The sequence below is a fragment of the Passer domesticus genome, chromosome 3 (assembly GCF_036417665.1).
Source record: "Passer domesticus isolate bPasDom1 chromosome 3, bPasDom1.hap1, whole genome shotgun sequence".
In the NCBI taxonomy this organism is placed as follows: domain Eukaryota; kingdom Metazoa; phylum Chordata; class Aves; order Passeriformes; family Passeridae; genus Passer; species Passer domesticus.
This window is the reverse complement of record NC_087476.1, coordinates 42,383,779-42,396,947: the sequence shown is the minus strand read 5'-3', so window position 1 is coordinate 42,396,947 and position 13,169 is coordinate 42,383,779. Positions and strand designations below refer to the sequence as shown.

The window sequence follows — 13,169 nt, the reverse complement described above, 5'->3', positions numbered from 1 at the left end:
CCCAGAGAGATGAAGTATGATTTTTCCAAAAGATGATTTCAACTATGTTCCTTTCAACTGGAAAGTAGAAAACTGAAAGGAAAAAGAAATTTAAAAACCCCAAACAAACCAACAAAAAAAAACCCAAACAAAAAAATACCCAAGAAAAGGAGAAAGTAGCTTCACAGAGCATTAAGGCTTTAACATAAAGTGTATAAAAACTACATTTCTAACCTTCCATGTGGCTCACATTAGCAAATATGTTAATAAATATTCATTATAACATAGCATTTATCGCTTAATATTGTTGTGTTTTGCAGCATGTTGACTGTAGGAAATTCACATTAACAGTGTTTCAGTATGACCTAAAAAATAGATTGCTGGACAGTCTAGGTTGTCTTGAAAATAATGCTAAAATATGTTTGATAGGATGACCATAAGCATTTGGATGTATCATAAACATTTAGGAGCTCACTGCAATTGTAAATTTAGGCCCAACAAGGCTATATTCAAGAACCCAAATCTTAAACAGACATGATGATGAAATGGGAAATTGAAACTACTGGAAATTATAATAAACACTTCAGATTATCTGTAACGGAAAGCATAAGTTACCCTGCAAACCCAAAGTGTTTGTTCTCCCTCCATCCTCCTTTCCCACTTCCGCTTTGTTAATTGTCTTTTTGTGTCTTTTTACTCTCTTTCTTTTTCCCTCCTTCCCACCCCTCATTCCTCCCTTGAACATCAATATTGGATGATGAGGTGAATGCCCCCACAAAGACAAATTCCAACCACTAAAAGACACTCATGTGCATTTCTAATAGATAACTGTGGGTAATATCAATACATATTACTATAATATGATAGAAATTAGAAAGCAACTATACACCATGTTGACAAAAATATGCAAATAATTTTCCTCTCTCTCAGATTCACCAATGAAGAACACACACCTGGCAAAATATCTGCCTCCTGATAAAACATGCCAGAATGAAGCAAATAAAAACCCATTGCATGTGGATCTTCAAACTGGAAGATTAAAAAAAAATTTAAAAATATTCTTTAGCAGAGCAACAATTATACTCTTTGTTACAAAGCTATAAACAATAAAGATAGACAACAAAGCAAACACCACGCTTTACAAGGTTCCCCCTTATCTGCTTCAAAATATCAGTTGCTATAAGACATTTCATCCCAGGTCTGTTGTTCTCTTTTCCTTATAAATAAAGTTTTTTTTAGCCTAGCATCAGAAGAGACTGACTGAAAATGCATTCTGGTGCATACAAAACTTTAATTTAAAAACTTATATCATGAGAACTAGTCATTGTATGCATAATTTGCCAAATTGACTCTCCCTAGTTTATATTTCACTGCTGCAAATATACCATAAAGAATTCTGCTTTGCATCTCAAGTATCACTGTATCTTGTTGATTTTAAAGATGTGTTCTGATTCTGAAAATCCTATTTTGAGAAAAAAGTACATTGTTTCCAATTTGCTTCCTCAAAGTTGCATTTTAGCAATCTAAACTTTCTTTACTTCATTAATGCTTTTAGAGGAAATAAAATAATCATGTAAACTCATAATTTGCTTCTCCAATTTTTTGGGGTAAGAATTGATACCCATGTACTTCCTGATCCACTCACTGGTTTTTTGGACTTTTTTTTCTTTTCTTCCTAATCTTGTGTAACTTTCTTCCTCTAAATTTAAAATATTAACACCATGAGCAGAGAACCTTTATTGCAGTACTCTAAACTGGTGCTACATTTGCTTGGTTGCATTTTCCAAGTGATTGTCATAAACTGATAGAATATTTTTCTGCTAGGAAAGCTTTTAGATTTTTTTCTTGTAGCTGCTTAAACTCAAGCAAATTATTTTCTCACTAATTATTATCATATTGTCTTCAAAATGATCAAGATATGTTGCACCTACTTCCTTTGGTGCTGCTCTCCAAAAGTAACCATATCCTTTCTACTGCAGTCAACATAAGATCTGTAACAACTGCTTCCTGCAAGTTTAACCTTATGTGCAAAGACTTCTGCAATTTCAAGCCACTGTTCCTGATGATGAACTGGATTTTTTGTAAATTTTGCAGATGACATCTATATCTTCCCAACACCATGCCTGTAACACCATATGAAGTTTAAAGAGGGCAAGTGCCGGATTCTGCATCAGGATCAGCATCACAGCTGGGCAAGGGAGGGGACTGTCCTGCTCTGCTCCACACTGGGGCAGCCTCACCTCGAGTGCTGGGGGCAGTTTTGGGCACCACAATATAAGACATTAAACTACTAGAGAGCATCAAAATGAGGCCCACAAAGGTGGTGAAGAGTCTGGAGGAGAAGCTTTATGAGGAGCAGCTGAGGTCACTTGGTCGGTTCAGCCCGGAGGAGACAAAGGGGAGACCCCATTGCAGTTACAGATTCCTCATGAGGAGAAGAGACAGAGCAGGTACAGATCACTTCACTGTGGTGAGCAGTGACAAGACCAGAAACAGCACGAAGCTGAGTCAGGGGATATTTAGGTTTGATGTTAGGAAATGGTTCTTTACCCAGAGGGTGGTTGGGCCCTGGAACAGGTTTCCCAAGGAAGTGGCCATAGCATCTAGCCTGTCTGAGTTCAAGTGTTGGGACAATGCTGTCAGGTACATGGTGTGATTTTTAGAGTGCCCTGTTCAGGGTCATGAGTTGGACTCAATGATCCTGACAGGTCCCTTCCAACACAGCATATTCTGCAATTCTATGATTCTATAAACACAAGTAGTTCTGTATTGTTCTTGGAGACAAGTGGCCTCTCAAATAGGCAAAAGCAGTAGCATATATTTTGTATGTGAAGCCATCACACTGCAGTTTTCCAAGCACTTGACAAGTTACTTGTAGGATTATTAACTCTAAAAAGATATTACGCAGTTATATGTCTATAAACTTCTTCATAGTCATTAAATAATGATGTAATCTACTTCTATAGATAGAACCATGTCTTTAGTTTTTTTAAAGTCTCCAGAATTATTTTTTCCTGTAGAAATGAGATTAGCTATAATGCATGAGAATATTTTGCATTATCCACTGCTCTGTAATACTTTTTAGCTCCAATAAAGCAAAATATTTAAAAAACTATTCTGACAGACATAATGGAAATGCTGCTTTATAAGGATTCCTTTCAAATGTATGTGAAAACTATGCATCATTCTAGCAGAGGTTGCACAATCCCTTTCCTCTGAGACTGTGCACCTAATACAGAGGATATAAACCCATTATAAATGTCAGCTCTCTCAACAGCATTTCATAGATACTGCCGAAATATTGAATTAATCTCTTATTCTTAGCTGTTCTGGGAAAGCCCCAGATGCTGTTTTGTTCTACCTTCATTTTTTTTGCGAAAAATTTTACATTACATCCTGTTTTACATTCTGTTCTATTTCCCCTTATGAAGCTGTCATCTTTTTTTTCAGATCTTTCTTCAACTGTTTTTGTTAAGTTTAAAACTTTTTTTAACTCTTATTTTACCTCCTTTGGTGACTGCTGATTCCTGCAGGTATGTCCTCTATTTGTTTCATCTTCATTCAAGACAACTGTTAGCTCACATATCCACTTGTACAACACTAGTATTTCTCTTGACGCAGATAATTTGTTGTTACTTGGAGTCTTGCAGATGAATAAGAGCTAAATTATGTCTCTGATATGACTCAAAATTAGTGAAGGAATAGTGCCTTCTGTCCCCATATAAAGAAGGGAACAAAGACCAACACAAAGTTTACTCAACTGCCTTGGCTCTTTACATTCAACATTTCTTCCCCTAAACTTAAACTCCAGAATTCTCTTCCTGGATTTATCATTGTTTTAAAGCTGTTTTCTCTGGTGTTTATGATGCTTCTCTGACTTACACATAAACAGAACAATTTCTAGACTGTTTTGGTCTCTCTGATTCCTATCAGTTTGGCATTTCAATGTTCACTTAAATTTCTGGGGCATACCTCAGATGCTTCACAAGTTTGCACGCAGATTATTTAAAGATTATAAAATATTCCTAAGATTTGACTTTTTCCATACTAAACCTAAATGGAAGGTGGGTTTTATCATCAAAATAACAAAAAGGTTTATAAATAAGAAACATAAGATGCCAAAGAGACCAGCAGCCTATTCTGTCACTTGCACATCTATAGAATATATTCAGCAATGCAAGAGCCACAATAGAACAGAGTGGAAAAATTGTTTTGAATCACTACTAGATTCCTAGCAACTAACTGTTCAAAGACAGAGTGAACAGAATCATAATTTCTTCAGCAGGTGTGCATTGCATAAAAAATTACTGAAATAATGAAAATTTCAGAGATGTTACTGAAGTAGCAGTAAATAGATCCAATACATAGGCGAATCTGTATTTGATAATACTAAGTACCTCTTTATCCAAGATATTCCACTAAACTTTATTTCTTAATATTCCTTTCCATGTGCTTGAATTATAGCACTGGACACAACTTTCCCAGTGCAATGATTTAACATATCTTATTAACACAGATAAAAACAGTATTAAACTTAAGACCTACCTGAGAAAAAATAAAAATATATCCACATCAATGTTCAAAATTAAGTTTAAATAAATATGTCCCTGAGAAATAAGTCAGCAGAACCACCTTACAATATTAAGTAGAATTATTGTGTGGTACTCACAGTCTTTGTGTGACACCATTTTCATTCCCATCTATCCTGAAATCTAATGCTGGATCTTCACCTCATTTCCTTGGAAAAAATCACTGCAGTGTACTCAGTGGGTACTCAGTTCTTGCTGAATCCCCTTCTGTGGATTCTAGGAGCCAAGCTACAACCAAGCTAATACCTGTAGTTGGCTTTTAGTCTTGCAACTAAAGTTTTGTACTTAGTAAAAAGCAGCTGACCTGGAAAATACTTGAACGATTGGAATTTCTAAGCCAATATGAAAACCCATATTACACAAGGGTAAATCAATATTTGTTTTGTCTGTGGCATGGTTTGGAATCTTTTCCTCCTCTTTTAGCAATCTCAGCAATTAGCCCTCTCACTTTAAAAGAATCAGCCTCACTTGCTAGTACAAGCCTTCCACTACTAGGACTTTGTTCTTTAAACACAGAGATTTTAAACATATTTAAAACCTTTTCTAATAAAATAAAGTACTGTGAACAGTACTGTTGTTGTTGAACATACAGAATGCACCACTTAAGACAAATTTATCATATGAAAATATACAACTATTTATAAAGTAACAACTGTTTTCTTTTTTGAAAATACAATAAAATCCATAAACTTTGACAGAATATGTATTGTACCTGGTTGACAAATTAAAATAAAGGAAGGGCTAGCAATGTAGAGAAAGAAACAGTGTATGGAATGTTTCCTATGCTGCAGCAGCAACTGAGATTAATGAACAGAGAACAAGTGGTTGACATATCACCTACCCATGGGAGTTCCAACGCCGTAACCTTTGGAGTCTATCAGGCCTCCAATCTGTGTTAGGTTACAGTTCCTCTGTGTGACAAACTCAATGGTTGTCGACTCCATTAGAAATGCATAATCAGAGGTAAGCACGCGTTGGATACCTTCTTCATTACTTTTGACAAGTACTGACTGCCTCCTGCTGCTCATGAAGGCCCACATCTTGTCATAAGTGGAGATTTTGGATTTCTGAAAGACAAATATTAAATGCAATATGAGTAAGAATAACATGCTTATACGAGTGAAAGCAAGCTCTCAATTTGCACATTGCTCTCCTCTCGGACTTTATCACATCAGGTTTTACCAAGGCAATTTTCTAAGGATATCTGTGTCTTTCATCTCACTTGTACTTCTCATCTTCATTTAAAAATAAACAACTGGACAGATTGTCCAATGGGAAATATCTATTGTTGATCTGGTTTTTATTGCTTATATGTTTTTATGTTGGAAGAAGGCATACAAGTACTTGAGGTCAGTGGAAAACTGTTAAGTATTTCACTCTAGCAATGATAATAAACTATGTTGTTAAGTTTTGTAGGAGAATCTGGGATTCTGGCACAAGTGAAATTTCGCTCTTATTTCAATCACTGAGCTGAACAGTTCTGAAAACCTAATGCATAGCATGGCAATCTGAAGTACTGAAAGTGCTCACAGATGGCAGTGTATGGAGAAAACACTTGTGAATGAGAGGCAGATAACATTTTATCTAACATACAGGAGAAAAATACTTGGAGAAAGATTTTAGGTGAGAGATAATATCACTGTCAGTTCATAGTAAGGCTAGCTTGCCTTACAGAAATGCACTACTGTAAGTCCTAAAAATTAATATGTGTTTTCTGATATAATATTTTCAGAATACAAAGAACTGTTGTGGTAGGAAGGAGTCAGTAATTTGGGACAAAGGAGTCAGTAGTTTGGAAGAAATTGATGCTGTGAAACTACAGAGGAGTTGCTTCCTTTTTTCACCTGAGTTGGTTTAAAAAGAAGGTAATTACCTTCTCTCATTTCTGTAAAACACAGTGCTTAAGAGATTATAATGACTGGATAAACTGAAGTTACTAGAAATACTGAACATTTTATACCACATTTTTCCCATCTGTTTAATAACACTGCAAGCTCAAGACGTATCAGAAAATGTTCTGTAATATTAAATTTTGCCTTGTAAAAAAAAAAAATTAGAAATACCATGTAAACACTAGTACTATCAAACTTTCTAAGATGTCTTTCCTCTTTTGATGTCACCCTTAAACATATTTCTGCCATTAGGTCTGGAAGAAATTGACACTACAACCATTTCTGAAGTTCAGATGATTGACATCCAGCAATTCTGACCCAAAAGAGAATTAGCAGTGTATGTGGAATGAAAAGAACATTTATATAGAAAAAGAGATTACTCTGTCCCTCTTCTGAAATACAATCCAAGAGTTCTTTCACTATGCCTGGGGACTTAAATCAAGCATTTGAACTAAGTCTAGTGTCAATGCTAACAAAACTGAGGACTTTTAGGGCTCTGACTTTTGCACTGTTATTGTACTGAACATAATCTTGGCCTGATTGCAAAAGATTTTAGTAACAATGTAAAAGGAAAGAATGTCTCTTCAGAATATTCTGTGAACACATAGAATAGAGACAACCAAACAGACAGGGTCTCTCTTCATAATGTTTGTTTTGTTGTTTTTTTTTTTAAATCAAACAACTCTTGCAAGCATTTAATATTGCATTGTAGCATAATACACTTCAAGAAATGCATATCACCTCTGTAGGAATCAAAGCTAATGTATAACGCAGATAGGGTGGAAATAAATGTTTTTCAATATTTGTAAAATTTTACCGAGAACCTTTATTTAATTATCTTATCATACAGTCTTAACCCCAGTAACTTTTTTAACTACTATAAATAATCTTAGCAATATAAAGCATTGGCAGAGAAAACAATTTTAGCAATTGGTTAGATGCACATTGCTGACACATGTTGGGGGGCAGGAAGGAAAAGCCAAATGAGATACAACCAAAAAAAAAAGAACTCTAATACATATGGTTTTTTTCTATTTTTGTTAAGAAAAAAATAAGCTCCAGGATGAAAAAATATTAGCAAGGGGAATGGTTGTTTTCTACTCAGCCATTAGAACATGTCAAAAAATACAATATCCTTTAAAGGACAGAGTGTTTATATTATGATGACTGATTTAATCAGCTAGGATGAAGCCACTGCTACTATTGAAAAGAAAAGAAAAAAAGTTGTCAACAAAATCAGAGAAAGCTCCTGCACAGGACAGCTCATTTACTGGAATGATTAAAATGAAATGAAAACATTAAAACAGTCTACACATGATTAATAAAGAGAACACAAAACCTACTCTACCAGTGCACATGATTCACCACTGTAAAGTTGTCAAGGGTGATAGAAAGTGCACAAAAATTGAATGATTTTGCACTACTTTCTTCCACCTCTAGAAGCTGAAATTATGCCAGGGAATAAGGCCAGTCTAATTTTGAACTCTATGTTTGGGGTTTTTTTAAATGCACTTTTTTTTATTTTTCCAATCTTAAATTAAAAAACCTTCTTCATTTGATTTAGGAAAATATAACCACAAATAGTTATCCTGTGTTTGCCAAAATACTCAGTAGACTTATTGATGAAAATCAAGAAGTGAGAACAGTGAAAAGCATCAGGGGCCCATTTGACATTGAATTAAAGATAATGACACTCCAACATGCTTCCTGTGGTTTTGACTGTATCATTCATACTGTTAGAAGCAGATGCTCCAATTTATATTATCTTTCCACCTTCTTTCACTGTGTGCAAATCAATCTGGTTAATCAACCTATATATTCCATCAATGAAGTGTATTATTTTATCTGGGTTAGTTCACCATATTGTTTCATCTAACTGGAAATCTCTGTCGGGAAATCCAACCTAACTTGAAATCAACCAGAAATGATATTTGCATAAGATAACTTGTGATGACATGATTTACCATGCTTGTGCTCCCTCAGGAATACTGAAGACATAAGAATCTGCCTATGCCTTGAATTTCACTGGAAGAAAAAGGAGAACTATCTAATAGGAAAGCTGGAAATGAAAAGATTAAGCAAATCTCGAAACTCATTTCAGCATCGAACTGATGCATAAAAGTTAGCTCTCACAATGACATTCAGAGGATACTGTCAGTGTCATACTCAGCATTCATGAATTAAACATCATTGGAAGATAACTGTGCTTGTCAGGGACCACAAATGGAACCATGGCAAAGGCTCTAAGTTAGTCATAGTCTAATGCTATGTATAAATATGAGTCTGGAAACAGAATGAGTCATTGTCAGTAATGTGTTACTTACTGCTCCATCCTGGAGCACTGGCTTGGAAAGAAATATCTGAGCAGCAGGACTCTGGACCACAAGGTTAGAAAAATATCAGAATGTTGAAAATATGACAGAATAAACAAGGATCAAAGTACATGGAAGCAGGCTTCATAATACAAGTCAAGAGCGAATAAATGCATAGTAAAAATGTGCCAGGCTAATTCTGACATTTCTCTATGAAGGAAAAATTACAGATCCATTAATGGAGATTTTTATTTTAATGATAGCTTACAACTTCTTTCCTGGCTTCTAAAAGCATTTAGGTGCCACAGAAAATGCTTCAGCTTTGCTTTCACCCATGTAATATTTCAACTCAAAAGTGTCTGTAGTAACTAAGGAAAGATTGAAGGTAATTAAGATTAAATTTTGAAAAAAAAAAAAAAAAAGTCAGCAACCCAGTACTGATATATTTTATGAAAGCATTCTCCACCACATGAGAATTAAATCATCACAATCATTATATGAGGGAAAAAACCCCACAGATTTCCAATGCTACTGCAATATTTTCTATTTAAGAGTCTGAGCATAACAGCTTTGTGACTTTTGTTTTCTTGAGCACTGTATGCTTAGTGGACACAAGTCACTTTTCTTAAAGTTGATTCATGGATTTTTTTTAAAGCTAAAGGAACTATGCCCATTCATGCTGACCTTATTTAATGGGCAAACTATGAAATATCAGTTCTGAATTACTTCACTCGCTCATCACTTACACATTTGCACTGACAAAAAGAATGGCATATGAAGAGGGATTCCAAAAAAACCAATACGTATGAGCCTTATCAAGGTGTCGAACATGGTCTCTCAAAACATCTCTGATGACAACCTGGAAGGATAAGCACTGGACAGATGGAGCAGCTACAGGTAGAGAAATGGCAAAAAAAGTCATGGCTAACATCTCAAGCCAGATTAGCATTTTGTCAAGATTTGACTACCTCAAAGATCAGTCCTAGACCTGATACTACTCAGTATTTTTATGAGCAGTTGGGAAAATAGTACTGAAAGCATCCTCATCAAGTTTGTGGATGACATGAAACAGAGAGGAGAGGTAAAAATACTGAAAGAAAGATCTACCATGCAGATAGGTCACAAAAGGTTTGGAAATTAGTATAACAAGAAATGTATGAGATTTGAGAAAGATAAATTCAAAGTCTATGCTGGGAAAAAGTAATCCCAAGCATCCATACTGGCTGGGAATTGGCTGGCAGGAGTGAATCTTGGCTGAAAAGGATTTATGGTGCCAAGATAGCCAGCAGAACATAACTAAGCAGACCATCTCTGCAGCAGGAAAGCAGACTGCAGGTAATATCAGCAGACTATAGCCAAACCCAGAACAAGGGAAGTAATTAAACCACAATGCTTGGCATTTTTCAAGCCACACAAAGACTGCTCTGCTCAGTTCTTGTTCTCTGAGTTCAAAGAAATTGTAAAATTAGACAGGGCCTGCCAAAGTGATCAGAAGATTAGATAACTTATATAAATCTTTCTTAAAGAAAGATTTATATTAAATGGTTTTTTTCCTAGAATGGAAGGCTTACGGAGAATCTAATCACCTTCTTCCATTACCTAAAGAGAATGTTAGAGAAAAGTTGAAGGTACTCTCTTCATTATGACGTGTGGGGACAGCATAAGAGGCAATACACAGTGCTGGTAATGGGAAATTCTCTGAGAATTTAAGAAAAAAATTCTTCATGATGAAAAAAACTAAGTACTGGAACATGTGGCTCAGACAAGTCAAAGAATCAGCCTACTGGAAATATTTGAGACAGCTTAATGTAACTCTGAATAAACAAATCTTGCACCAAGCCCCCTGAACAAGTTAATTTGACACTATGGTTTCAACTAGAAAAGCAGATCTCCTCTAACAAGAGTAAGGGACCTCTAGAGTTCCCTTCCAACTTTTTCTCATTGATTTCTTTGATTCTTTATCAGCATGACCTTATGTACAGTAATTAATGAGTTTCTGGAGACTTCAAATTTTGACCTTGAGCACTTTCAAGAAAACAAAACAAAATATATAATTTCCTGTTTTGGGGGGGGAGGCGGGGGGAGGCAGGGGGGGAGGTGGAAAGAAAAGAAAAAAACCAAACAAACCCCAAAAGCATTGTGACTTTATCTGGCTCATACACCAAGCCCAAGGCAAACACATCATTATGCAGAGGAGTGTGTTTTCCTGTCTTTTTTTTTGCTCTTCATTCCCCTGAAATTCTAGTGGACTCATCCCAATTGTTTCATACATGACGTTTTGAAAATCCTGAACAAAAGTATAGGAATCCAAACTTAACTGTTTGTATAGTAAGCTATTTTATTCATTCCTTATTCTTCTTTGTAGGTTTGACATTTTGTTTTGACATATGACCTAAATCTACATAGCTGTGAAATAAACTAGAAAATGCAGTTCTGATGTTCTTAATAATGGCAAAAGCACTAATGTAGCTCAAGATTTTTTTTCTGAACATAAGAAGGTTAGACGTCAAATTTAGGTAAAACAAATGTTATAGTCAATCCTCTTACGGTTTATAGACATTCTAAAACATCTGGGATATGTCTCCAGTATTTTCGGCCACAGAAGATTAGTACCATTAATAGAGAGATCAACAAAGTTAATTAATGGAATTCATTTCAAATCATAATGTGACAAGCTGAGAGAACAAACAGCCTAAGGTGTCCTGTAATTCTCCTGAAGAATTACAAATACAGCAAAACTCAAAGACAAGGCTATCCAAAAAATGTGAACAGTAGAAGAAATGAAAATAAATTGTACAGAGACATAAATACAGTGTTCATCTGTAGTCTCACCAAATGGAAATTTGTAAAGGCTGATTGCTACTGTTCAAATACCTATCAATGGTGATGTGTTTCCTCCATTGTGTACTTCATATACTTTATTTTTTCTGTAATGCATATCTGTGTACACTGACCCACCTTTCCCCGTTCTTAATAGGTAACTGAATTCTTTGGAAGAGGTACTGTTTTCTCCAAACAACTCAATGTTTCTGAAGTGGACAACAACAATGCATTACTGGGACTTCTGAACTAAACAGTAACACAAGGATATAAGTAATATAAGGAAATAATGATATCTAAAGGAATCAGAATAAAGGATGATGCTTATTATTAATTTTTAGCTTTACACACTTAATTTTTAGCTTTCACTAACCACTATCATATCTTGTTGAAGATACTTGGTTTTAAATAGTACATTTAAATTTGTTTTAATGTCCAAACCAATTTCTAGTTTCTCATAAGTCTTAACTAATTCTACACTCTAAAAGTATTTTTTGAGGCAACTAAAGCATTATAATTACTGATTTTGACATAGCTGAGTTATGTGTAAAATGCAATTTGGTCTTAATTGCATGTCTGCACCTGAGGCCTCCACAGGATAATACGATGCCATGCACAGTCCAGACTTAAATCAGCTTAGCTGTCCTCTATCACCAAACAGATAAACTTAATTCAAGTGGGCTTCTGTGTATCATCTAATTTTCTGAACAGTTTAGCAAGTAGTTATAAATATCAGTCTCTTTAACACAATATTCTTTATTTGACTGTCTCCAAGAAGTATTAGACTAGCTTCTTCTAAGTCATCACAGAAAAAGGCTAAAGAAACTCTTTTTTCTTCCTGGTCTCATTCGCTATAACCCCAGAGTACTATTTTTCTATTTTTTTTTCCCCCTATTTTTTCAGAACCACTGAGGCCTGAAAACCCCTAAGTGAACCAGACAATTTAGATTTTGTTGTGTCAGCATAAAAACAATAAAAGCAATGCATACAGCATTGCTGTATGCTCTCCTCCATAACGGCAGTTTTTATGGTCCATAGAGCACAAATGAAAAGAGGAAAGGTGTTTCTGCCAAGAATAGAGCTGCAAGGAATGAAAAATGTAGTGCTCAGAGAAAGACATTTTCACTCTTGCCCTGATTGTGCTGACTTTTTTGTTTTAAAACAAAGATTTTGAACAAATGTTAAATATTTCAAGTAACCTATGGTTAAAAAACCCAAACTTTAATGCTATTGAAATAAGTTTTTGCTATCAGCTTTGACCTGGAAATAAGTAAAGACTTCATAGCTCCAAAATTACTAATAGACTTCAGAAGACTTTCTTGCCTTTTATACCAGAATGATATATAGTTCTCTACTGAATAATAACTAACGTCACAAGAGTTCTTCTTGTAAAATACTGTGGAAGATGACAAGTGTCATCTATCTCACACTTCTGCAGGTTTCTACCTTTACAAGTAGGAATAAGAATTTAATAAACTTAGTCGGTTTCTAAAGCATATCCTATACTCTCCATGTTTGTAAAGATAAACTTATTTCTGCTCACTCTGCCTGTTCTGAGATACAAACTGCATGTACAG

The 13,169-nt window shown here is 35.1% G+C and overlaps 1 protein-coding gene and 1 long non-coding RNA gene across 6 annotated transcripts in view; one reads left to right on the top strand and one right to left on the bottom strand.

Moving 5' to 3' along the window:
• GRIK2 (glutamate ionotropic receptor kainate type subunit 2) overlaps positions 1-13,169 on the bottom strand; it is a 357,572-nt gene that overhangs the window by 33,624 nt on the left and 310,779 nt on the right. For all 5 annotated transcript variants that reach the window (XM_064412796.1, XM_064412799.1, XM_064412798.1 and 2 more), the window contains one exon: positions 5,410-5,635. In XM_064412796.1, the coding sequence (XP_064268866.1) occupies positions 5,410-5,635 (226 nt within the window). The remainder of the gene's footprint in view (positions 1-5,409; positions 5,636-13,169) is intronic.
• On the top strand, positions 6,304-8,665 carry LOC135296441 (uncharacterized). Its single transcript, XR_010358553.1, has 3 exons — positions 6,304-6,433; positions 6,713-6,797; positions 8,444-8,665. It is a non-coding gene; the product is annotated as an uncharacterized LOC135296441 (long non-coding RNA).